Raw genomic sequence first — 27,775 nt, forward strand, 5'->3', positions numbered from 1 at the left:
TCCTTAAAAAAGGGTTAAGGAAAGTATTGAATATTATATTTCATCAGTCTGATTTTGTTTAGATGGTATTGATAATTTGCCGTAAGATGGGAAAGTTATAAATATGTTTGATGCTTATTATGTACTGATTAAATTCTTAACTATGAATTTATTTAATATTAAGATTTTATTTTAGTATTTAATGTATAATTTGTAACTGTTGTGAACACTGTACCTGTTGTTGCAAATTACACCAAATAATAAGTAGAGTTGGATTGCCATGAAGAATTAAAATGTCTTTTGCACTTACATTGTGTCAAAGTGCAAAACCATAGCAACTGATTTCTGTGAATTATAAAATTTAATCAGTTCTGCTACAAATTTTTACAGGTGTAGGATTTTAGTAATTTAAATAGAATTATTAGCCATGTGCCTGGGTTGTCTGTAAAAATTTTTAAAATAATTATTGCTTGAAATACTAATTGAAAGAAGATTAAAATAACAGTTAAGACTAATTAGCTGCTTTTTATTAATAGGATGATTTGGGACAAATACGTTATGACAGAATTGTTAAGGTAAGTTTTTCTAAATTTAATGTGATTTTAAAATAAATGCAATGTTTCATACATATTGAGTGACAGAAAATAAAATATAAATTCTTTGCCATGTATCATAGCATAGATACATGGCAAACCTTGCTTCCTAGAAAAAAATCTCATATTGCAACTCTTAGTAGTAGTGAACACAGTGTTTATCCCTTCCAATTAACTTATATTTTAGGCTTGATAATTTAATGTCAATATGTTTATCTAGTTCCAGCTAGGATAAAAACATTTTTTATACTTCAGATAGTATGTGTGCATACTTTTTATATCAATTTTTATTACCTGAAGAAAGATTTTTCGTACATTGATTAAGCAGTATTTTTTATAAATGTACTTTTTTCATTAGAATATCCTAATTGTAATTCTTCTAACTAGAGCTTCATATATATTTTATTAATATAATTTCTTCCCTGTCATGATGAGAAAATACAGGCTTAGTTTTTTCTACAACAGGCTAAAATAGATATATGCCTGATTGTAGTAATACAGATCTGAAAAATATGATTTTACATTTAATTTAATAAGCTCTAACAGGCACCAGTTTTATTTAATAATTTGAAAAATTTGCTGTTTTTGAAGAAGTCTTATGCAAATTAATTTTAACATTGTTCACTTGTAAACTCCTTTTGCATTTTTCGTTCCATTTCATTGAATAATTATAAATTGCATTTCTGTTTATGTTGGTTTTTTGTGGGATATTGTTGCTATTTTGAGGTAGAAATAAATACAATTGCTGCAATTAAAGAGCAAAATAAAAATAATCATATTTTTCTGCATTTTACGTAATTTTTACATTTTCTTGCCTCCACATTTAGAATGCTGATCTTGTCAATGCAAATGCAAGTGAAGACGATAAAGTAAAAGCAATGATTACACAGTCTAGTCAAGAATATGATCCTTCAAAGTAAGTGACATTTTACTAGTTTCTTTTCATTTATTGTGGTAAATCGTAACAATTTGAGAAAGGAGGAATCTGTATTTCTCCCAGTTTTTGTGAAATTGATTTTAATATAAATGGCTATTGCTATGTGATATCCCTGTTTTCGCTGCACTAAAGTTTGTGGTGTGGTGTGGTGTATTTAATTATAGCAAAGCACACGAGGGCTATCTGCCTAAGGGGAGGGATGCCTTCGTGGAGGACTTTCTAAGGCACTAAAGGTTGTAAGCTGCCATGAAAATATGAATACAATACCAATCCAGACTTCTGTTTATTTCTTCTATTCTTTTGCAGTGTAATTCAGATTTATGTTAAGAGGTGAAATCAAACATTAATTTTCACATGGAAGTAGTTTCATTAGAAAATTTGGGTTTGCATATAAATTTACTGGAGATGAAATACCTACCATAATTTTTATTGTAGCATATTTGATTTGCTGTATTTTTATGCAGATTGTTGCAGTCAGAATATGAACACTCATATATATATATATATATATAAATAAAGAAGTTGGACCTTTTGTGTTTGTTGTTGGTTTTCATGAAAACTGGTCAGTTAAATATTTAGAAAAATATGTGCTAGCTCATGCAGTTTTCCATGATTACTTCAGTTCTATATAGGTAGGCAAATGTACCATGCAAAAATTTACAACTGTTTAAATTTTGTTTCTCCAAATCCCAAAACAGTTTATCTGAAAATTTATTTTTTCATTTGGAATTATGTTAGTCTCTTTAATATTATTTCCATAAGGGAAGAATTTAATTTGTTTTCTAAATTATTCAAGCAACTCAGTTTTTTACATTTTCGTGCCCTAAATTAGATACGTGAAGAGCCGCAGTATGACAGGACCACTTCCCCCTACATATACATGTTACCGATGTGGCAAGCAGGGGCATTGGATTAAAAACTGCCCAACTAACAATGTAAGAAATTTTTCTTTTTTTATTTGATTATTTTTAGCATTTGGCATATTTTCGGAGACATAAATTGCTTAATACTTTTACGTTGATTTCTTTTTTATTTATTTTAGCCGGATGTGAAACGTAGTACAGGAATCCCTCGTAGTTTTATGGTTCCGGTAGATGGTCCTGAACATAAAGGGGCTCTTCTAACGAGCTCGGGAGATTATGCTGTTCCTTTAATTGATCAGTAAGTTAGCCTTGTTGGCCTCTTTGTTACATTTCTACTGATGTCAACAGGTATATTTTAATCTGTTACTGATCATGAAAAAAGCTGCCAGTCCTTCAGATGGGGGAGATGGTAGATTAAATGAAACCACTGTATTTTCTCCTGTACATTAATTTTATAAAATGTCAGTATCTGTGGTTTTTTTTTTTTTTTTTTCCCCAAATGTATGAAATCAAAGTCATAAAATAGTTCAAAATTTGTAATAATAGTAAACACTATTAAAAAAATAGGTTAAAATCTTTCAAATTTATGTCATTATTAAGTTATGATAGTTTTTCTGTAAAATTAGTACCTAAATGAAGTTGATTTTTGCCAGATTTTATATTTGTTATTAGTGTGCTTTTGTTCTAATATAAATCACTGTATTTTACTACCAATAAAGAGTATTTCTATGCAGCATTAAGTGTTAGGAAAGAATATAGAAATACCAAGGGAAAATTGGAAACTAATAAAATACATGTTAAAAAACTTATTTTGTGTTGTTTTAAATATACTAAATAGCCCCCTTGTTTTTTTATACAGCAGTTTTCTTCACGGGTCATATAAAGTAGAATAGGGGAGCTAATAAGAACAACAGATTTTAAATCAAAGCTATCAAATAGAAATTTAAAAAAATGTATGTCTTATGTAATTTTGGCAGTGTAACTTCTACTCCATGAAATTTTGTTACTTTCACAATACAGTTCTTACATTTGCTCTCCAGAATTTTATATTTAATCCCCTAAAGTTGTAGATGGTTTAAAAAAAAAAAAAAAAAAAAAAAAAAACTGTTCAAATTATTCAGTTCTCACTTTGTGACAAGGCAAAAATACATAAAAACTCAAAATATCTATATTAAAAATTGAAAGATGTAGAAAAACACCAAATACAGTTAAAACAATTTATACAATTAAAATTACAGTTTCTATGCTAAAAACAAGCAATTCGGCCAGTGAACAAGAAGACAGATTTTTGGTGCACAAAATTGGAAGTTTACTTTTGTTGTCACTCAGCAAAAAAACACTGAAGACATAGAAACTGAGTTAATGAAGACTACTTCATTGTTACAAAGCTTAGTTTCTTTAGACTGGCAACAAATCCACTGTTGTGCTAAGTTTCAAATGTAAACAAATATGTCTGCTATGGTAAAAGAAACTAGGCTTAGCCGCTCCTTAAACAATTTTTAAATTGTTGATAAATCTGCAACTATAACATGCAGGTTCTCATTAAACGCATAAAAACCTTAACCGAAAGATAAGAACAATATAATTCAATAATTTTTAAAGCAAAAAAAAAAAAACTGGGCAATTCATGAATATATAAGAATAAGAATTCTGAGCTCATGAAGCTGAGTAATAGAGTGGGTTTATATATATACTCTTTTGCAAAAAAAAAAAAAGAAGAAGAAGCACCGTGAAGGAAGTGGTTGTTTAGCTCGTACATGGATAATAAAATGATTAAAAAAATCAAGGTCATAGTGCCTGTTCACAGCTTACAATCACCCACTGAGTGTCAAATTAGTAGTTGGTCGAACTGCCCCTGGCGGCAATGTATGCTTGAATTCGTCAAGGCAAGAAGTGTTAGAGGTTTCTAATGTCATCCTGTGACACATTCTGCCAGTTGTCCCTCCAGATCTGCGATATTTTGGGGTGCACAAATTTGGCATCCTACCATGTCCCAGACATGCTCGATTGGTGAAAGGTCTGGTGATCTTGCTGGCCAAGGAAGAATATCAACCGCAGACAGTCCAGAGATATGCAAGCAATATGTGGCCTGACGTTATCTTGTTAGAAAATGGTCCCAGGATAACGTGCCATGAAGAGTAATGCAATCGGCCGCAGGATGGTGTCAACATATTGTTGAGCCGTTAAAGATATACGGAGGATGACTAAAGATGACCTGTTGTCATAAGAAATAGCATATCACACCAGAGGTCTGATTGGAACTCTGGCCTCCGTCCTCTCCAGACACGAACATGGTGGTCATCTGCTTCAAGAGTGAAGTGGGATTAATCGCTGAACACTATACGATGGCAGCCATGATGATCGGCTGCGACACCACTCCAGATGACTCCGCCGATGTTGTGGGGTTAACCCTCTGACTGCTCAATTTGTAGACCAAAATTGTGTGTAGTTTTTTTATTTCCCCCTATATTTTAAATCTCTCTATATATATTGGAGAATTTAAAAATGCACTTTTTCTTTCTAGAAAATATTTTTATATAGATTTTTATCATGAGAATTTTGAGTTGCCAGAAAAACCAATTTCAGATGTTATCACCAAAAAAAGATCTTTTTTAAATAAATTTCAAGCGAATTACAGTTAATTTATATATATTGCATAATGTAAAAAAGTAAAATGTATAAAATTTAAGAAAATATAAAGCGCTAAGGAAAAAATACCTTAGAAATTCAGTTTAGTAGAATAGAGTTCAAAAAAGGTTGAAGGCAAAGTCCAACTTCACAGTTTTTCCACCAGATTCAATAAATCTAATTAATAATTCAATAATTTAATTAAATAATTAAGATATCGCTGAATGTTTTCTAGCCGCCATTTCTGTAAGAAAAAAGCGCTAATACCACATGCCTTCAAATGCCGCAATTAGACAACTAACGATATCTGTTGGTCAAAACGTAACCTAAACGCTTAATACTCTATATAATTTATTTCAATGGTTAAACGGGAGGAAAAACGGGATGCGCTCCTCAATAAAGGAAGAAAAACATATGCCTGCGGAAATCACTGGATAAACAAATTTTAGCTACATTTGAGTTGTCCATGGAATTCATGGGAGCATCAGCCAGAGGGTTAAAGGCCTCTGTGAGGGTAACCCCGCCTCAGACAAGCACCGTGAGATGGTGTAAGGTACTACGGGAGGTATAGACGTGGCTGTAGTGCGTTGAATAGTCAACATTGATACCATTTGGGCAGTTCGGGTCTGGAAAACCATCCTCCTATCTTGCCTCACATTTATGCTCCTTGGCCTTCATTTTGTCAGCAATTTCCTTGTAGCTACCATTGCTGCCAACATCTTTGCACAGTCGTGTCTGTATGCTGCAGGTGGTAGCCTATTGCTCAGTATGACCACCCAGTTTGCAACCAGTTTACCAACCTTACAATGTGACCATGTTCGAAGTCGTTTAGTTGTCTTGTAGTTGTTTATTTGTCTTCGATATTCATTGTAATGGCATTTTTAGTTGCTTGTTTACAGAATTACATCGGCAGCAACAAAAATGATAAATTTTCAACCTTTGTTACTGGTTTTATACTTTGTGAATTGCACACTATGATCGTAATTCCTGTTCTTTTGCCTTGAAAGTTTGGTCATTTGCATGTTCAATCAAGATGTTTTTGTATACCAAATTTCGTCACAATCACAAAAGTCCTTCTTGGTGCTTCGATTTTTTTGTAAAAAAGTGTATAAGTATATATATGCATATACTTTTGGTGTGACTGGATTGCAACCAAAAAGGGAGATGAACAACTACACATTATAGCAGTCGTATACAAAAAAATTTCAATGTTCTGAGGCAACTCGTTTTTTTTATGCAAGATACGTATACAGACGCCTCGAAAAAAATTTTTCTGAATCCATTTCAAATCAGTTTTATAATTGGTTTGGGGAAAAAGTCTTTTATGCAATTGATAGCATTCAAAATGGGTATTTTTTCTGAAATATGATACTCAAAATTTTTTGTGATTACAATACTTCCTTTACTTTGTACAAAGAATTTAAAAAAAAAAAAGAATTACTTTTTGGTGGATTTAACTGAAATTTTAAAGTTTTTTAACATAATCAAAATACCACATTTCTTTCATGGGGTGCTTTTACATTTATCTTATTCTCTGTGAAAGTTAGTGGAGTTCCTGCTAAATTTCTGCCAGTCATTCTTGTGGAATACTGAGTTGCAGTTCTTTATTATAAAGCATTTGTTAGTCTCTCTGTTCACCAAATGGCAACTGCTGCAGAAGTATTCAACCTGCTTCTTCAAAAGGCTTTCTTTGGATGTTGTGTCGTGAATTTTTAAGTGTGTTCATGTTTTTTAAGTAATCTTTAATTAAGTATATTTATTTGAATTTCTTTAAATTTGAAAATGTAAAAAATGAAATTTTGTAAGTGTTACAAGCATCAGCGGCTTTTTTTTTTTTTTTTTCAATGGTAGGTTTTTGGAACTAAGACAGGTTGCTTTTCTTTTGAACTTTCTTTGAATGGGAATGACATCTGTTTAATGGCTTTTACTAGTGGTAGAACCGAGGGTAGCATAGTGTATTTTCGAATGTCTTTGCTAGGGGGTTTTTTGCCAATGGGCAGTGAAAGGAAGTCGTAAATTGGCTTTCTCGCTTTGGCATATTGCTATGATTGAATGAATCAGTTTCTTCTGGAATTGGCTGTTCTGTAAATTTCTGGCAATTTGATTCTTATCTGTTAGTTTTTCCATTGTTAGCTGGAGGGGGGGATCATTTGGTATTTCTCACACTGTTGGCTGCAGCTGGTCCAGAGTTTCTTTGCAGAATTGTCTTGATATTAATTCATTTGAAGTGGTGAAATTTCTCAGCTAAATAAGTGAAAGGTCTAGGGTTGATTTAAGTTAAATTTTACGAGACATGTTTTGACATATGGTCTCTAAGGGGCAGAGAAACTGAGATTTCTTTGGAATTTGCACGAGGTTAGAAGTCAGTGAGATTTGAGCAGCAGCACTGTAAAGTTTTATAAAAAGTGCATGGGGGGGTTCTTTTGTCCTGTGGCAGAGCTTGTCCTCTTGCAGGGGCCTGCGCCTGCAGTCTGGAGCGGTGTTTCTTTCGGCTTTTAGGTGATGAGAATTTTTTTCGTTGGAGCGATGACAAAGAGTAGTACACACAACTATTGCCTCGCCGCTTCTTAGCTATATAGTTTCCCGAGAAATTTAAGTAGACTTTTTGGGAGCTTTCCCGAAGAAGTATTTGTTATAGACAGAAGAGGTATCATGCACCCTTTGTTCTTGAAATCAGTAGACGCTTCCAAAGGTGTTCTTACTAGAAAACTGGTTTACCAACTTATTGGATTGGACACTAAAGATCCTTCTAATTTGGACAATTGTCTCCCACCTAATGAACATATTTAAGGAAGTTCCATGCAGTTTGAATAAGTATGTGTCTCTAGTATCCTGCTTTTGTAAGTCATAATAATAATGGACGCTTCAGAAAATGTTTGCCAGAAAAATGGTCTTTCCTTATTTCCAAGTGGATTGGTTCCTTCAGTCCGTAAAAATGGTCTCCCATAAGTGATTTATTTTCATTTGCTTTCTTTTAATAATTAGTTTAATTACTCAAGTATGAGCAGTCATTTTAATGATTTGATTTTTTAGTTTTGGGAGTAATTTACTGTAGAGAAATTCATTTGAAATTGAAAGGAATTGGTTGTGTCTTAATTAAAGTTTAAAATTATTGTGGCAAAAATATGTAAATCTTTAATTGTAATTTCATTTTTGTTAGAGATTTTTTTTTAAATAATTAAGTTTATGTATATAATCATTTGTTCTGTTAAAATGGGAATCTATTCTACAGTAATGACTTGAATGTAAAAATGAGAATTACTTACTGTTGTATGTAAGGGAGCTGATCAGTTACCCCGCTATCGGAATTAGATTTATTCAAGAAATTAATAAATATGTTGTTGTTATTCTTTTAAATTTTAATTGCATTTGTTTATTTTGTGTGTTAAATATTATGTTGAGAAGACATTGATCCTGAATGGTCCTTTGGATTCTTCACGCTGTTTAGCATTAGTACTCCTGTCTTTGAATATCTCTTGTATCTTTCTTGGCTAACGAAGTGTACAGTAAGTTGTTGAAGTATGACATCATTACAACCAACTAGATGCAACTCGTCTGTCTATCAGGTAGGTGAAAGCCTACCTGATAGACAGTAACCCAAGGCCTAAGTAACTAAAAGCCTAAGTAACCCAAGGCCTCAGTGCATGTTTGAAAAGTCTTTGCTGATTATGTCCTGCATTACATACCTAGTCTTGTAGTTAGGCTGCTTTCTGTCTTCCAGTTTGATATGCGTGTAATCTAAATTGATCTGTTTGCTACATTAAATGAATAGGTATGTGCAGGTTTCTTCATACAGGATGTTTAAAGAAAAGGGCTGCTGGCTTTTATATCTTTATTTACTGAAGTTCTATGCTTTTACATGTAAATTCACAAAGAATGGTCGATGGTATTAGAAAAAATTAACCAACAGTGATTTCCCCTAAGGCTAACAGTAAATTTATAATTAGTGCTGCTTTGCTTGATGTGAGTGAATGAAAGGATTATTGTTAAAAGAAGCAACTTTTGTCTTGTGATGTTTCTTTAAATTTTGTAGGGTGGAAAAAATTTTTATATCAAATTTTTCCCGTAATAAGATTTGTTAATTCCATCAATCTGCTTATGAATTTTTGCGGTTCTATCAGTCTGCTTATGAATTATTGCAGATAGATAGAAAACTTATATTCAACTTGTTAAAACAATATTTTATTATTTGGACATTTTGGTATGTATGGGACTGTATAAAAATGTGATTTAGATTCCCCCCTATCAAGTTCTGCTGGTTCTGTTAGCGGCATTGTAATAATCAATTATGTGTATCTCTTCTCAAAGCATTCTATTATTTTGGTTGTTAATAATATGATGTTTGCTTGAACTCAGCAGCTTTTATGTAGGATGGTATCCTTATTCATCAAGCTGTAGTTTTAACTATAATATTAGGGTAAACTGCCAGACATTACTTTTTGTTTTTATTCTCGGTGTATGCAGATTTTATAACAAATGCAGAATAATTATCAAAAGCATACTAAATGTGATATTAAAATATGGCTTTCTGTAATTCTGTTTGTCATTTTTACAGTTTAATTATAATATGTATGTAGTGCCATTTTGTTTTATTTTTATGTAATTTATATTTGTATGTAAGTATTTGTTCTTTCCTTCTTCCTATTTAGTCAAGCTTACAAAGAAGTAAAGAAGGAAAAACCTCCATTTGTTCCCCAAGAGGAACCAGCTACTGAGCCTGAAGCACAGATACCTGAGGAATTGCTCTGTATGGTGTGTAAAGACTTGCTCCAAGACGCTGTGCTCATCCCATGTTGTGGAAATAGTTTTTGTGATGAATGTAAGCCATTCTTTTACCTCAAAAACTTATGCTTTCCATTAGTCCCTTTTAAAATATTTATATATTTTTAGCAGCAATGATTATAGCTTTAAGGTTCTCAAAAGATTGTAAATATATGTGTGTAGTTTAATTTAAAATTCTGTGCTGTATATATTAGAAAAACTAATGCGAGTCGTAGGCTCTTCTACCTTTCTCCTTAAAATTATATTTTTGTTTATTGAGGTTCTTCTGTGATCTGGGAAACACTTTAAACTGGACTGCATTTTAATTTTTTGAGAAATTAATTCGCTGCATTTTAAGAATTTATTAGAAAGAATGTTTTATGTTATAAGTGTTATGCAAGTGCTTCACACTTTTTTTTTCCTCCCAATTGTTGTTACCTAATGATAATATCAAAAATTTAAAGCAAATTTCAACATTTTAACTCATTTATTATTTCTTGTAGGAGGGTATGCATTATGCCTTGTCAATATATCCAGAACAGTTGGGTTTTAGGGAATTTGCACTAATTTGTAATTTAAAAAAAAAAAAAAAAATTCTTGTTCAAATTTTATAGTAAAATTAAATGTAGGAACTAAATTAGATCTCATGAGTGTGTATATGAAATGTGCTTTGAAATTGCTATTCAGCTACACGTAAGCTATTTGATATGCTTTTCTGTATTAATGCCTGTGCTAATATTTAAAAAACTGGCACTGTTTTCAGATTATGGAAAATTGAGTTTTTTTAATAAAAAAAAAGTGTATTGCAAAATTACTGAATTACCATCATTTAGCTGTCAAATTTTTAGGTCTGTTAAGATTTGCCTTCTAGTACCAAATATACATTGTCTTTTATTATTAGTATTATTTGTAGTAAAATATATATATATATTATTATATTTTTATTAGGTGTGCGTCAAGTTCTTCTGGAATCTGACAATCATGAATGCCCTGTATGCCATGAGACAGAAGTGTCTCCAAACACATTAATTCCAAATCGTTTCTTAAGAACTGCAGTGCTCAACTTTAAAAATGAAACTGGTTATACACGGGTGAAAAAGGTTTTTGTTGCAAAGTCACCTCCTGGTGCATCACAGTCTGTAGATTCTCCACAGCCTTCTCCTGATTCAACTGTCGAGAATCAGCCGCAACAGCAGGCTGACACCGTGTCTGTAAATCAGTCTGAGAGTATTCCTCTTTCAGAAGAGAAAGAACAGTGTGATGATGTAAAAGAGAAAACAGATCCACCTGTTGAAAACGTTGATACAAGTTTACATTCTGTACCTGAAGGCAGTTTACATTCTGCACCTGAGGGCAGTCTGTCTCCTAAACAAAAGGCTGAGGAAGAGTATGTAGCTTTTTTGTTACTTTCGTAATAATTGTGTATGAATATTTTGCAATCAGTTTACTAAAGCTACTTTAAGTTTTCTATATAACAGTCATGGCTGAGCAGTCATAGTTTGAAGGTAAAAACTATGATGACACAGTTAACACTCTGAGCTTGAACAATTTTCAGTCTTTATTTCCACTCATATAAAACCATCTCAGTAGATATTTTGAATAATGATGTAATTAGCTCATCAGAGGTATTTATACCAAAGTAGGTGCGATTCTAGAGATAAGCTATGATTGGTTAATATTAGTTTTAGTTGCCCTTTTTCAGTAGTATTATATAACGTAGAAAGATCTCAAATTTGGGAGAATGGATGAATTTAGGGAGAGAGCATCAAATCTAGAATGTTAATTTTGAGATTGCCAATTATTTCTAAAGCAGCTATGTTAGATCTTACATATGTATTCGTTTCAGAATAGTCATCCTTAAAATTCTAATAATTTAAAAGGAAAGAGATGAATCTGCATGTTAGCTGCTACATTGTAAAATGATAAAAGAAATCAAAACATAAAAAAAAAGTGAATAAAATTCTTTTCCAGAAATACGAGAGCCTAATCTTTTTTCTCCAGGTAAAAGTATTCCAGGTACCAAACTGAATAAATACAAATTAAGGAAACTTTCAAAAACAAAATTGTTAAATGAAATTTATTTTTAAATGATACATAACTAAACAAATAACAAAGCAATTTTTTATTAATCTCCTCTGTTTATTGCTTCAAACAGAACTTGTCAAGGGAAAAGTGTTTTGAAGCATTCAAGTTGATTAATGAGTTCTGGATACATGTTTTATACCTCTGAACCATTTGGGACATAGAGTATTTTAAACTGAAATTTTGCTTTGTAGGTCTGAAATACTTAAGTTATTGGCATCGCTGCATGATTTATTGACATGTAAATTGAAAGTATCATTGTTCATAAATTTTAAGTCATTTTTCCACCCTGCTGATATTTTTATTCTGGTGTCTCTTTCAATACTTATACAATATATAGAATGTTAATGTATTTTTCTGCACCAATAAATAATTATTTAGATTTAATAAAATTAGTTGCCAAGTTTGCTTGAATGTAAATTTTATATTAATGTAATTTTCTAGTAAATTTATCATTATTTATTTAGTAGTAAGTACTAAAGTTCTGATTATAACAAAATATTAGTAAGAAAAAAAATTGGAGTTTTAAAAAGGTAAACTAATACAGCATAAAAGTCTTTAATTCGGACGTCCATAATCCGGAATGATCTATAATCTGCACCTCAAAGCTACAAACTTTATGCGCATGCATAAATGCATAATGCGTTTATGGATGCGCATAATACGTTTACGTGTGCACGTTTAATGTATTACGGACGGTATAAGCTAGGCTAAAATTATCTATTTCAGTTAATGTTGCAGATTGTGCTGTTCCTTAATTGGATCCGGCTTATTATTTTTTGCAGACTGTTAGAGCAATTTTATAAAAAATTAAGCTTGAACTTTCGATTATGTCAAAAAGAGTTTCCAATTCTGGAGCTGCCGAAGGATCTACAAAGCGAAAGCTTGTTTCTATGTCAATCAAACAAAAAGTGGAATTTCTGCAAAAAATGGATAAAGGCATGCAGAAAGTGACAGAGAGGTTAGTGAAAATGAAAAAATTTCGATTGACAAGTTAGTCGGTATTCTCGGCACAGCAATTACAGGACTTGAACAGTGGAACTTTGTAACTGAACAAGAAATTATGTCTGTTTATAGAATTAAAGAGAAAGTATTAGCAGAAAACAAAACAACTTACATTGAAAGAAATGTTTAATAAAGTAAACAAATAAATATTAAGTTTTTTGGTAAATTTTGATGCCCTTTAAATCATAATTGCTCTTTATTTCATAAATTATGGTTTCATATTTTAATTGTATAATTTCTGCATGCCATCTTACCAAATTTAAATTGATGATCTTTAATCCGGAATAAACCCTAATTCGGAATCGCCGAAGTCCCAACGAGTCCGGATTATGGACTTTGTACTGTAGCATTATGAGTCATATTTTAAATAGTTCTGTTACCCTTACGGATTTCAGATTGTATAAAGCAATATTAAACTGAGTTAATGTATGCATTTGTTACTTCTTCTGAATACTTAGATTTTAGTTTCAGGTACCAAATTATAATATCTATTTTGGATACCAAATTTTTGTGTGTGTTTATTTTGCTTTCTTTATCTAGATATGCACATTTGCATTAACAAGAATAGCATTAGAGAACTGCACAATATAAATTTTACGAAAGCAATAAAATAATTCAGTTTCTTCATGTTATTAGATTTGTTTCAAGGTCTGACATAAAGGTTTCGTAAATACCATTACTGAAAAACTGGATTAATTGAAAAAATGCAATTTTGCATTTTAAAATGTCTAATAAAATTGTAATGTCTCATTATTGAGAATGCTACAGCCATAGGATTTTTTCCTCTTGTGCAATATGGATACTTGAAAAAGTTAGTTATTGAAAGAGATGATAGTAATTAGATGTTGTCTGAAATGTTTCTGTATTTTAAAACTGAAATACTCGCCACCTGGAAGCCAACATGTAAACAAATTTTGTAAAACTTCCATGTAAGAATAAAATATTTTTATTAATTATTGAGTAAAAAATTTAAATTGCATTGTGTTTGCTTGTAAAGTAATGATATGCTTAAAAGAATTTAACCTATTCATTATGGATAGATAGTAAATTGATTATAGAAAATATGTGCATATTAAATTTTGTGTAGTCATATTAAATACCATCTAAAAATCCATGTTTTAGGCCTGAGGATACCCAGCCTGGAACCCCACTAGCTGATGAACCTCCAGTTGATGTGACAAGCCAGTCTTTACCAATACAAGCAATTGGTCAAGATTCATATCACTCAGAACAGTATGATTATTATCCTAGTTCTAAGCAAAGTCGCCATGATGCATACAATCGGTATAGGGAGGATTATTCACCGTCATCAGAACCGAGACCCATCAGCACTATAGAAACAATTACAAATATTCGTAAAACTAAATATGTTGGTGTAAGTATTCAGAAACAAAATACTCAATTTCCCAAATAAATTTATGCAGTTTGTTTATCTTCACACATTACAAATTGTTAATATCCTTTTAATTAAAAATTTTAAATCTGTGTTTTAGCGTTTGGCTCCAGTACGTCAGCAATTTCCGAATCAGAGACCACATCGTGGTAAGTTATATATATTTTTAATTTGCTCCCCCTTTTCGTAGAATGTTAATGTAATATAATTTTCTGTATCTGTTAGCCACTATTAAACAAGTAATACCAAAAACTGTACAAATAATTTGAAACGTATACCAATGAATTTTCTGTTTAAGATGAACAAAATTTAAACACCAATTTAAAATTAACCATAAATATTATTGTGCCAAAATTGTGATTTTCTTCTTGTGGAGGCATATAACATCAAATGTCTGCCTGCTTTCAAGATTATTTGGGATTTTCTCAGTATGAAAAGTGTAAGAAAATAAAAAAAAAAAATTAACCAAAAAGCATAAAATTTAGAATATCTAATTAAATGTTAATATATTTTACATCAGAATTGGATTACGAATAGTTTGCAATTCCTTTGAAATTGTGTCACCATGCAGCATGGAAACCTTTTGGTTTTTAAGATTTAAAGGTTGGCAGCTATGCCAAGAATGGCTAATAAAAGTATATCTAGATGCAAAAAGGTAGCAAACTTCCAGGGAAAGAATGATGGGATTTCATAAGCTCTGTGTGAAGTATATTATGTAAAATTTATCAAAAGTGCTTTTTGTGAGTAGTCAATCATAAAAAAATTTGTTGAAACACACCCACATAATATTTATGGGTAGTCATTCATAAATATTATGTGGGTGTTAAATGTTAATTCATAAATATTAAGGCACCAATGCACAATTTGGGGTGTCCCTAAACTTCGTGTACAAACTTGGGGAGGAGTAGAGAACATTGTTAGGAATCATAATCATATAGAAAAGCATGGGTGGAAATGGTTAGGTGGCGTATGTAGCTTTCTCATTTTAGATGCTGATTGCTAATTGGTTCGCGAACGCAGAGTTGATGAATATGCTGTTTATCTAAGGATTAGTTAATAGAAATGAACACATTGCTGCACGTTTTATATTGAAAAAGATATACAGTGAGGCACCAATCGAATCTCCATATGTTCCCTTGGATACATCAGCATCTTGCAGGATACCAGATAGCTGTGAATAGCACAAGCAATAGTATTAGAAGAGACACTGTTACATGCTGTGGAACAAAATCCCGAAATTATGTTGCCACTGAATTACCTTAGTCAACTGTCTGCTGTGTTCTGCACAGTGAGATTTTACATCTATATTATCATCAGAGGGTTCAGTTATTGCAGCTGGATCCATGACATGTCACATTTGCACAATGGTTTCTTCACCAAACTGCGGCCTGCCTGCAGTTGTCTAGTTCTGTTTTGTTCTGAAATGAAGCTAACTTTTCACATGAAGGATTTTTCAACAGGCACAATGTGTACATATGGGCCTTGGATAACCCATACTCAACCACATGCCGCACAACATCATTTCAATGATAATGTATGGAAAGGTATCGTGCAAAGTTTTGTATGCTCACCAATTTAAATTACTTGCAGTAATCAAAAGTGTATTTTATGCCATAGTTAACAGAACTTCCTAAATCACCTGTATGCAACATCCTTGGTTCAACTAAATGCAACAGTTTAATTTTATTGATATTATCTCAATATCTTATTCATACAAAGTTGATTTAGAGGGACTGTTGACAAGAAACGGACTTATTCTGAGCACTATCAACAATTTCATTTGGCAAGTATTTTTCATCCATTAGCGCCTCATGGTAAATGGTAAAAGAAATTCATATAATTTATACTTCCGAGAAAGTCAAACAGTTCAGAACTGTGAATAATTTGTTGTGTGACTAATAAAGGGGACTTTTGGGAGTTGGAAAAAAAAATTGGGAATTCAAGTTAGATTTTGAGTAAATTTTGCTTGGAAAACACCTAGGGCTGTGTGCAGATATGCATATATGTGTATATAACTTATGTAAAACCAACCAAAATTGAACTGTCACCATACATATTATGGTAATATTTTTTTAATTAAAAAAGTTGAAACTAATTAAACCACAAAACATTTATTTTTAGTCATTTGAGTTACTTTATAAAGTATCATATTTAATGGCCTATGGAGAATTAGGTAATGTAGAAACATATGAAAGTGTTCGTGAACTGTTATAATTCTTTTCATATGGCAATCATACCCCTTGTCCAAGATGAAAATATTCATGTAAATGGTATAACAGAAAACTGATTCTAAGACATATTACAAAGTTCAAGAGAAAATAAAAATGTATAATGTGTGAGTTATTTTTCATTATTCCAGATAAAAGTATTTAAGCATTTCTAAACTAGTTACAACTTTCTCCAAGTAGATTTTTAAATACTCAAAACAGCAAGAGTATTTATTTGTAAGGGTTAATAAGAGATCCAGAAAACAAAAATTGGTAGGGCAAATTATTTGTTGTTTAAAGGTTTGTAAAAAAGTAGTTTGAGAACAATATCAGACTTTGTCTTGTCAGAATTGAAGTGCACAGTAAACGATTTTAGCATTATATAAAAGAAGTTTGACATATTGAATATTTAGCAAAGTTAAAGAAATTTGATTTAGCAAAAAGTGAACTATAATTTTTTATTCATTTCACTGGTGGGGGTGCAATGACTATTAGTTCACATAATATAAAGCTCTATTATAATTCAGTTAAGTAATATTGCACTGATTGAGTACATTTCTTAATTTTTAAATATATTTAATACGAATTGTTGAAGTTAATTCCTTATATATGTTTATTCTTTTTATGCAGAGGAAAGATCTGATACATATACACATGAAAGGGACGATTATCATGGTAGATATGAAAGAAGACGGGGTGATAGAGGCTCTAGAACCTCTCATCAATCACATTATGACAGGTCTCCTCGGGAATCCAGATATCATATCTCAGAGTAAGGCTTCTTTATATTAATATTATTTAGTTAATTTGTTTCAAATTGTTATTTTTGCTTTAAACATACCATCTGTTAAATTTATTTTTAACTGCCTTTTCATATATTTATAATTAGAATAGAAATTTTATTGCTGGAAGAATTTTTAAAAAAGATTTTATGAACCTCTAATAACCCTCAAATTAAATTATTTTCTATTTTCTTTTATAATGATTGGATTATTTTTTATATTGAAATAAGCTAAATGTATGTTGACTTGCTTTATCTCAAGTTTATCTCAGAAACATATTACGTCATGCAAAAGCATAATATCATCAGAATTTGATTAATTTATAAAAGTTAACTCTCAAGACGTGTAATCTAAAAATGTGTATACTTTTAGATTATGCATGAAACAGTAATATGAATAATGAGCACATACTTAGTTATGTATTAATTATTTAAATTACTGTTACATATACTGACATTTTTTTAGAATGTTAACATAAATGCAAAATTTTCTTTAAGTTATTAATGTGATCCTAAATTGAGTTTTTTGTGCAGTTTGTGAAGTCGTATAAATGCTAGGCCACCAAATTTTTGCAGAATTGTATGGCAGACCTACTAGATTTGCCTTTTTCCCTTTTGCAGTAAAAATACTACGCTGTTTAAACGTAATCCAGATTTGTCATTTTATAGAACTTTTTAAGACTTGAATTTTTTAATTCTTTTTAATTTAGGGGACTTGATTATTCATCAAATGACTATGACCATCATGACACTCATTATAGTTCTCATTTACATGATGAAACTATTCCCAGGCATCAAGAAAGGTATAGAACTCCACCACTGCCAATTCCTCTTGCTCCTGCTGTTCCAACTCAAATTTATGCTGCACCCAGTGTTCCTCCACTTTTACCTACTCCTCAAGTATTTGCTCCTCAACCACCTCCTCCAGGTTTGTTAATGTTATTCTGTGTTTCCGTATTACCAGTTAACTAGAAATGTCGTGTAACATATGCAAGTATGATTGTAAACATTTATTGTACGAGGCGCATTCGGAAACTAAGTACTGTTTTGAAAAAAAAAAATAGTAAAACAATTTTTTCGAATCCAATTTTATTTTTACATGAAAATACATGTCTTAAACTATTTTGCAACATAGTTTCCGCCAATGATCAAACACTTGTCGTAGCAGTTGACCAGTTTTTGTATACCATCGTCAAAGAAACTTCCCACCAGTTTCGATAACCACGACTCCACAGCATTTTTCGTGTCATCGTCAGATCCAAAGCGCTTGCCACCAAGCTCGCACTTCATGTGCAGGAACAAGTGATAGTCGGACGGCGCCAAGTCTGAGCTGTACGGTGGGTGATCGAACTGCTCCCAATGAAACTGTCGAATTAACAATTGAGTGACACCAGCAGTATGGGGCCAAGCATTGTCATGGAGCAACACAATTCCTTTACTGAGCATTCCTCTTTGTTTGTTTTGAATGGCACGCCTTAGTTTTGTTAAAGTCTCACAATATCATGCCGCATTAATGGTTTCACCTCTGGGAAGAAATTCAGTAAGAAAAACGACTTTCCTATCCCAGAAGACAGTGCACGTGATTTTTTGTGATGTCATTGTCACTTTGAACTTTTGTTTTTTCGGAGAATGAGTGTGTCTCCACTCCATCGATTGTTGTTTCGATTCTGGTGTGAAATGACACACCTAAGTTTCATCACCTGTCACAATTTGGTTTAAAACGTTTTCTCCCTCATCACTGTACCGTGTGAGAAATGTCAGGGCACTACCAAGTCGCTTTGTTTTGTGAACATCAGTGAGCATTTTTGGAACCCATTGGGAACACAGTTTGCGATAATTCAAGCGGTCGGACACAATTTCGAACAAAACAGTACGTGAAATTTGTAGAAATGCCTCTGAAAGAGTTGTCGTTGTGAAGCATCTGTTCTCATGAATTGCTTCATCAACTTTCCTTACCAAATCATTCGGCTTGGACATTTGTTCGACCTGCATTAAACATTCTTACCCACTTTCGCACCATTCCATCACTTATCGCGTATTCACCGTAAACTTCTGTCACTTGACGATAAATTTCGGCTGGTTTAACATTCCTCGGGTTCAAAAATTTAATCACGGCACGAATCTCACAGTCAGTGGGAGAACTAATTGTCTTAAACATTTTGAATGTGCACAGCAAACTGAAAACACAACATAGAGCAACCAAAATGGCGACAATTGAAAGTCAGTGAACAAGAAAGACAGGTGCGCATGCACGGGGCGCCTACCACAGCGCTGCGACTGCTCTAGAATGAAACGGTACTTAGTTTCCGAATACGCTGCGTAGTTTAAAAGTATTGTAGGTCAATTAGAAGACATGAATTTCACATAGCAAATTAATCATTTTCTTTTCAAAAAAGACGCTTTTAAAAATACATGAAGAATTACGACTTTTACTAAAAAATTGTAAATTTTTCCTTTTTTAAACTTTTCCTTTGCCATTCTGAGCTTTCCTGCTGATAGGAAGGTTGACTCCCCTTTCTTCCAACTAAAAGGAACCCACCCCTTTACAAGGACACGTCAAATTGCAGCTTGACTGTTATTCATTTAAAATGAACTTTTTCGCATATGGTAACCTTTTTACACAGAGCTTTGTGGCAAAACTTCACTGCATTCAATTTTCAAGTTTTATTCTTTGCAAGGGTTAAGTAAGTTGACTTCAATTTCAGTTTCAGGCTGTTTCTTTAATCTTAGGCTATATCTGTAATTTTACAATTTGCTTTTTTCTTAGTAAAACTTTTTCATTGTTCACATGTTCTCTATTTGTATATTTTGAAAGCAAAACTTTTATAACGTGTTTTTGTAAAAATGTAAAATATTTCTATTTTCATTTTTGTGTTGGAAAGCTAAGACAAATAGGGAAGAGAGACAATTCAATGAGACTTCTAATTATACTAATTAATTGACTAATGATTAAGTATTGCGCTTCCAAGTCTCATTGAATAAGTCGGAACAAAATTTTTCTTAGCTCTCTTATTAATCGACCAAGTATGGAGCTTCAAAATACTTTTCTCTTGACAAGTTCTGTTATGAAGCTCCAAACAAGGGAGATTTTTGCAGAATTTCCTTCTTCTTTATTAATTACTTCATTCAGATCAGTTTCTTAGTATCTTATTTTGTTTTTATGTAGTTCATGTATTAATTTGCTTGGTAAAATTCATGTCTTCTAACTGATGAGTTGGATATACAATACTTTTAAACGTCAATTAAAATTTAGCAGCACTTTGAACTAATTTATTACTTTTAGTACTAGCGTACTTTCTTCCTTAACTGCTTCTTTCGTTGGCTACTTTTCTTCTCAGTAAACATTTATTGATATTTTTTAAATGATAATATAAACATAATTATACAAAAGCAATATTAATTATCATTTACATACTAAAATTAAATAAATTTCTGAGGAGTAGTACTGACTAAAATTATTGTAGTAATTATTATGATTATAAAAAATATTTATTATTATTTACATACTAAAATTAAATAAAATTTCTGAGGAGTAGTAATTCTGACTAAAATTACTGTAGTAATTTATTCCAACATTGTTTTCCATGTGAAAATTGTGAGGAATTTGTCATATTCTTATCAAATGTTTTTTCGTAAATTTTAGGATAGTAAATATTATATGGAATATCCTTTAAAAAATGTCTAAATTGCTAGCTTTTAAATGATTTATATATATGAATCTTAAGTAATTGTATAAATTGCTTATGTCTGATGGCTAACTATCTATATTAACACTTAAATGCTGAAGGGGCAAAAAAACCTTAGATTTTAAAAAATAAGATATGCTTGAAGACCTATACAGGGTATCAGTATCAGTAGCGGGTGCAGCCCGACCCGCCTAAACAAACAATTTGTCTTATGGTCATGACAGGCCATGCCCATTTCAACAAATGAAAAAATGAAACATAAAATATCTAAATGAGAATAATCATGTGTAAATAATAACGATAAGCATAAAAGTGAGGAAAAGGAACAAATACAAACATTTAGACAAGAGCAGACACTAAAGACAAAAACAAAAAAAGTGAATAACAAACACAAACAATGGTAACAACAAATTATTAAAATATACCAATTAGTGATGGCAATAAAATGCAAATATCATACACTGATTCCCACTGCCCGGCGCTCACCGTCAATAAATTTCATCACTGATATACATCACAGCTATACAGGGTGTATCAATACAGCAATGACTAACGTTCAGGAGAGCTGGATGATGGAAAGTTGCATAGCTATGCATGGTCGGAAAATCTTTCCTGGCGTGGTCCTGACAACATAAAAATCAAGAAAGGAAGGACATGAATGGGGTGAGAAAACATGTTTATTATTCAAAGTACAGGAACAATGCTGAGAATGCTTTGGCTGGTGTGTGCAACAGATGTCACTACACAAACTGAAGTATCAGATGACGCTGCATGTGGACATGGGGTTATTGCTATTGCGGTCACTGTGAAGCTTCGTTTCGGCTACTGAAAGAGTGGTAGTAGAATGGACATGGGGTTATTCTATTGCGGTCACTGTGAAGCTTCGTTTCGGCTACCGAAAGAGTGGTAGTAGAATGGAATGCTACAAAACCGGTGAACTCGCTGATATGCATCTACGCACCACAGCTGTGTTACATTTTCACAAGTCTGCTATAGTTGTTGATAGCAGTGGGATATATACAGCCTCCTTAACATAGCTCAACAAGAAAAGATCACATGGCGTGAAATCCGGAGATCTCTGTGGCCAGAAGTGTAGAGCCAAGTCTTGATTTCCCGTGCGATCTATCCATCACTGAGTAAGAGATTGATTTCAAAATCCTCAGACATCACGGTGCCAATGCAGCAGAGCTCCATCCTGTTTTAAATAAAAGTCATGTGAATCTTTGGTAAGCTGAGGGAAAAAACCCATTGTTCCAGCATGACGAAGTATGTTATATCATTGGCAGTGCTTTCTGCAAAAAGTAATATGCATGATACCACACAGAATACCCTTAGCTTTGCTGACTCAGTGTCATGTTGCAGTGTTGGAAGGGGATTGTTCGAACCCCATATGCAAACATTGTGTAGATTCACTAAGATGGAACATTGCTTCATTGCTAAAAATTAAATCTGGTTTGAAACATGTCATCCTCCATCATTTCTAGCATATCATCACAAAATTCAGTATGCTTATCATTCTCACTAATAGCTTAAATAAGTTGTAAGTGGTAGAGCTTGTACAGCAAACACTGTCTCAAAACAGACTTGGTTGTGGTATTCATGGTTCTTCTAGCTCTGTTAGTTGACTTTCTTGGACTACACACAAAACTGTCTTCTATTCGTCTAACGTCATCGTCTTACACACATGGACGGGCCAGGCTTTTTTCTTTGCAGAGACATCCAATTTCTTGAAATTGTGTAACCCAACATTTGTTGCTTTTCCTAGTGTGTGGGTTAATGTCGAATCAGAGTTTACAGTGCAGTGGTCGAATCCACTGCACTGTAACTGCCGACTCATGTCTTGTAAACTCGAGAATGCAGAGATCCTTATGCTGCATTTTAGCCATCTTGCTCACAACTGGTGCTGAAATGAAATTCCTGCATATTGGCACGAGTACCCTATCGGTCATTTATGCAACTATCACCTCATCAGAGGTAAACAAAACTTTGGGACTTCCTTTCCTTCATTATATACTAGACTGTTCATATCTATTTATACTTCATGAAATAAATAGTAATTGAATTGGGTCCATCTTTTTTTAATAGCCCTATATATGTTAGTTATATCTGGCTGATAAGCAAATGAGTGAGAAAATGCTGTTATTTGAAACTGAATTTTAATCTGTAGAATTTATTTCCCTACCTGAAAATTAGTCTTGCAATGATAAGCATAAAGATTATCATCATACGAATTCAGATATTCAGAAGCAATTTCTGTTTCTGTTTAGTTCCCATGACATATACATTTGTCATGGGAACTAAACAGAAACTTATATTGTACTAAGTAACTTGTATTTTCATAAATATTAACGGCAGCAATTAAAAGTTTGATTTTTGAAGGTATAAGTTATGATAAAGCTTATATATCTGCAGCTTTTAAAACTCATGGCTTAGAAAATGGCTTTCTAAAAAATTGTTGTGTATTCTCTTTAAGATATTTAATGTGTATTATAGTAAATGTTACGGTATTTATCTTACTGTGCCCAAGCCTTTTCCCCTCTAGAAAAAAGAAGCTAAAAGTACTCTTAAAATAAGTAAAAAATTGGAAAATTATTAGTTTTCCTTTTTATTAATTGAATTTTTTGCCTTAGGTGCCTCACCTATAGAAACATCTCACATGGCTGCTCAGCCTCCACCTCCTGGAGTTGGACCATTACTTCCACCTTCAGTTTCTGGTGATCCTACTTCATTCACTAATCGACCATATGATACTGAGGATCCTTTGAAAGAGACTAAAAAGATTGAAGAAAGGTAAAAATTAGCATAATTTTCAGGATATATACTTGGTTTTTGGAATTTATTTTAATTTTAAATCTAATAAAATCACATATAATTTTCATTTGCATAGCTTAGTAATTTACAGGCTAATTTGTAAATGTTTAGATGTATAAGTCTTTTGATGACTTCTAAATTCAAAATTTTAAGTGAATTATGCTTTATAAATTTCAAAATGATTATTCAGTAGCTTCAGTGTCGAGTTTAAAAACTTTAAAAAGTTAAAGTGAGGTTAAAACTGAGATAAAATACTTCCGTAATAAGTCAATGCACTGAACCATGTTTCAACATAAAATTTCAGGAGCTTTCTCAGGTGGTTCATCTGCTATACTTAGAATGAATCTAGTTTATCATATTTTATTCATTTTTGCAAATTTGCTGTACTCAGAATTGCCATCCAGAATTACAGAAAATTGCAAGGGAAGCTTTTGGTTGTGTCAAACTAGAATATTCCATTTCATTTTTATCCTTTAAAAAAATAAGTAAATCTACATGCTTTCAGATTTTCTATTATGCCCAAAGGGATGTTTTTTACCTTTTCATGATCTTGTTCTTTGCACTTAAACCATAAAATTCAGTTCAACAGCAATATCACAAAATATTTAAAAGAGCACATCTTTAGAATTTTCGATACACAGTCTCACATGCTGGGGATTTAATTTTTCCCCTCTTCAGTGTTGCCATTGCTGGCTTTGAAATTGTTGAGTATTTTAATCAGAAATCATAAATGCTTTACAAAATGTGAAATTAGACGAACAATAAATAAGGAATACAAAGCAAACAATTAAATAATAAACATAAACAAATTCGGGATTCCAGATGCCTATTCGGGTGGAGACGTACGTTATTCAAAATTTGATGGCTCTACGTAGCGTTGTGTTTCACAATGCGAGAAGCATATATACATTTATGCAAATTCTTCATTATATAATTTCTTTAAATGTAATGCAGGGGCTCTAATATTTAGTGGCAGCAATTTAAATAGTGATTCACCATTTATAGTGAATCAACGCAAAATGCGAAAACGAGATTATTAAGATACCTTTAATTAGATGACATAATAAGTTTTAACCCTGCAATATCAACTAGAAAAAAATCACCTTAATCCCACAGCTATTGCTAACTCATAGATTTCATTGTAGACTTCAATATGTACTGTTACCATCATAAGCATTATAATTTTTTCCAATATCTTCATGACTTATTTATTACAGATTATAAATTTCAAGATGATTATATGTAAGAAACAAAAGTTATCTGTTTTTATTTATTCAAAGTATCTATGTAAAGAAGTTAATGTGTTACCCAACAACATGTAAAATATGTTAATTCTAAGTTTATTTTAAGGTGAATCATGAAGTTTGTATTGGAATTGTCATGTAATTTGCTTCATCGAATTTCAACTGCAGAATTAACTGATTCTTCATTCTATATCATTGTTATAAATATTTTGTTCTCAATTTTAAACACAATACATGTAAAATAAACACTCTTATAAATTGAATCTATTTTGTATTCTAATAATGCATTTAAACTTTCTGTGGAATATAAAGCAAATTTAATATTCACAGATTATAATGTAGTTGTTTGTTGGCAGTACTTATTCTGGAAAGAACATTATGCTAAATTTGCGTTAATTGTTCATTAGTTTTGCTTTTTAATTTCATATAATGACCCATAAATCTCTCCTTTTAGCCTGGTAAAATGCTTCAATTTTACTTCCATATAGTGTATCTAATGGCTTCTGCCATGTAAATGGAATATACCCTTTAAAAAATTCCCCAAAGCTTTGGTGAAGCTAAGAATTGAAAACATTCCTACCAATTTTCTTTCTTCATTCATTACTAAATTTAGAGTATAAACAGCCAACAGAAAGAAGATCCTGGTTGTTCATATTTTTAAAGATTATATCGCTTTTCTACTGAAGTTTGGTTATTATTTCATGAAAATAATAATCTAGAGCAGCGATTCTCAGTCGGTGGTACATAAGAAAAAGTAGATGGTACACAAAGAAACAAAGTATTTTTAACATAAAATTAAAAAGTCTTATTAAAATGTAAAAATTTAATACCCCAACATCCTGTTTAAATTGTTTTCTCTAACTCTTTTAAATTTATGCAGTCTGAGCTTGTTCAAGGTCAATAGTCGCTCGTAGACTTTAGAAAAATAATCCATTTTTATTTTCACAAATATTTTTAGCCATAGACTAAAAAATTTGTCATAAATGATGTTTTTTAAAGGAGTAATAGAAATGTATGTTATATTTAAAAAGAAATAAAAAAAATAAGTTCCTGCGAAAAGATAATAGTATCTCATTAATTCTCTTAGAGTTGATTGCTTTATTAGCTTTTCCAAACTTTCATCGCCACTATTTCCAGATTCATGCTGCTCTTTCAAATAGAATAATTTTTTTACGTTAATTTGCTGTCTTGTCTTCTTGTTACTTTGTATTCCTTATTTTTCTACGCGATTTGCAAATATCATCATTTGTTTTTGAAGAATTCATAATATATTGTGCATTTAAATATTTTTAAAAAGTAATACAAAAACCTATATTTCAAAATGGAAAAATGACTAGGATAGCAGAAAAGGGACAATTCACAGGTGATGGATCCAGGATGAAAAGAAAAGAAAAATTGTTTATAGAAAATATAATGAATTTTATTTATCATTGGGGTTTATCAATGAAATGGACCCTTAACCTCAATGTGTTGTTTGCAGTAAACTGTTATCCAGTCAAAGCATTAAACCATCGTTTCTTAAAAGATCTTGGGCCCACCAGCGGCCGAGCGGTAAAGTCGCTGAACACTGGTAGTTCGGTCCGAGGTTCGAATCCCGCGAACGGGCTGGCTGCATGGGTGTTTTCGTGGTTTTCCCCATGTGTAACGTGTATACAAGCCAGTTTCCCTTAGAAAGTCCTCCACGAAAGGCATCCCTCCTCTTAGGCAGATAGCCCTAGTGTGCTTTGCCATAAATAAATACACCAACACCTTAAAAGATCTTGAATCTAAGCATGCTAATCTAAAGGAAAAATCTGAAGAATATTTTAAGAGGAAATTATCAGAGTTCAAATGTAGTAAACAAGTAATGAAAGGTTTTGTTAGTTCACGTGAGCAAGCTTTGGAAGCTATTTATACAGTAAGATTAAGAGTCGCCAAGACTAGGCAGGCTCTCACTATTGGAGAAAAACGTATATTTCCAGCAGCTAAAGGTATTGTTTTAACATTATTCAACGAAAAGGTGGCTGTGAACTTAATAATATTCCGTTATCAAATGATACAGTAAGTCTACAAATTCATGAAATGTCAAATTCCATAAAAGAGACACTTATTCAAAAAATAAAACAAAGTGAGTATTTCACATTGCAATCAGATGAAAGTACTGATATAACGAGCTTTGTTCAACGTTTTGAAGAAGATAAGCGAATTACCGAAGAGTATTTATGCAATTTATGTCTGAGAATGATATTCCTTGCCATTGCTGTATGCAGTGAGAGACCTCTAGTTTTAACAGGAAAAACATTCCAGTGTTATTTCTCAAATAAAGAAAGTAGCACCTGAAACTAAATTTACTTACTGAACCATTCATCGTAAAGCCTTTGTAGCCAAAACATTCCTGAAAACCTGAAAATCATTTTGAATCAAGCTGTGAAAATTGTAAATTTTATTAAAAGTCAGTTTTAAATTCAAAAATATTTATGATTTTATGGCAAGAGATGGGCAGTGAACATGAAATGCTTTTGTTACATTCCAAAGTGAGGTAGTTATCCAGGGGAGTCTTTTTGAACTTCAATCAGAAATTCAAATTTTCCTCTGCGATTCAAAATGTGAATTGCAAAAATTTTTATTTTGTGAATTATGGTTCACAGGTTTAGCATTATTTAGCTGTAATTTTTGGAATGTTAAATGAATTAAATTTAGGATAATAAGGACAAAGTGTTGGTTTCTTTACCATTAGAGATACAATAAATGCAGTGAGGAAAAAAAAAAAAAAAAACTCGAGCTAATGATCAAAGAATTGGATAATAAAAATATTAAGCTTTCCAT

General features: G+C 31.9%; 1 protein-coding gene across 3 annotated transcripts in view; it reads left to right on the forward strand.

Moving 5' to 3' along the window:
• The window catches only part of snama (something that sticks like glue), a 112,843-nt gene that overhangs the window by 74,547 nt on the left and 10,521 nt on the right, over positions 1–27,775 (forward strand). Inside the window, exons 5-15 of one of the 3 annotated variants that reach the window (XM_085810573.1) lie at positions 516–554; positions 1,400–1,488; positions 2,342–2,444; positions 2,552–2,670; positions 9,650–9,819; positions 10,710–11,148; positions 13,971–14,223; positions 14,342–14,390; positions 17,079–17,220; positions 17,940–18,157; positions 23,546–23,705. In XM_085810573.1, coding sequence (XP_085666699.1) covers positions 516–554; positions 1,400–1,488; positions 2,342–2,444; positions 2,552–2,670; positions 9,650–9,819; positions 10,710–11,148; positions 13,971–14,223; positions 14,342–14,390; positions 17,079–17,220; positions 17,940–18,157; positions 23,546–23,705 — 1,781 coding nt within the window. The remainder of the gene's footprint in view (positions 1–515; positions 555–1,399; positions 1,489–2,341; positions 2,445–2,551; positions 2,671–9,649; positions 9,820–10,709; positions 11,149–13,970; positions 14,224–14,341; positions 14,391–17,078; positions 17,221–17,939; positions 18,158–23,545; positions 23,706–27,775) is intronic. The other 2 variants (XM_085810574.1, XM_085810575.1) reach the window with 2 other exon arrangements.

The sequence above is a fragment of the Stegodyphus dumicola genome, chromosome 2 (assembly GCF_044657685.1).
Source record: "Stegodyphus dumicola isolate Sdum_Otavi_A_Nest chromosome 2, ASM4465768v1".
In the NCBI taxonomy this organism is placed as follows: domain Eukaryota; kingdom Metazoa; phylum Arthropoda; class Arachnida; order Araneae; family Eresidae; genus Stegodyphus; species Stegodyphus dumicola.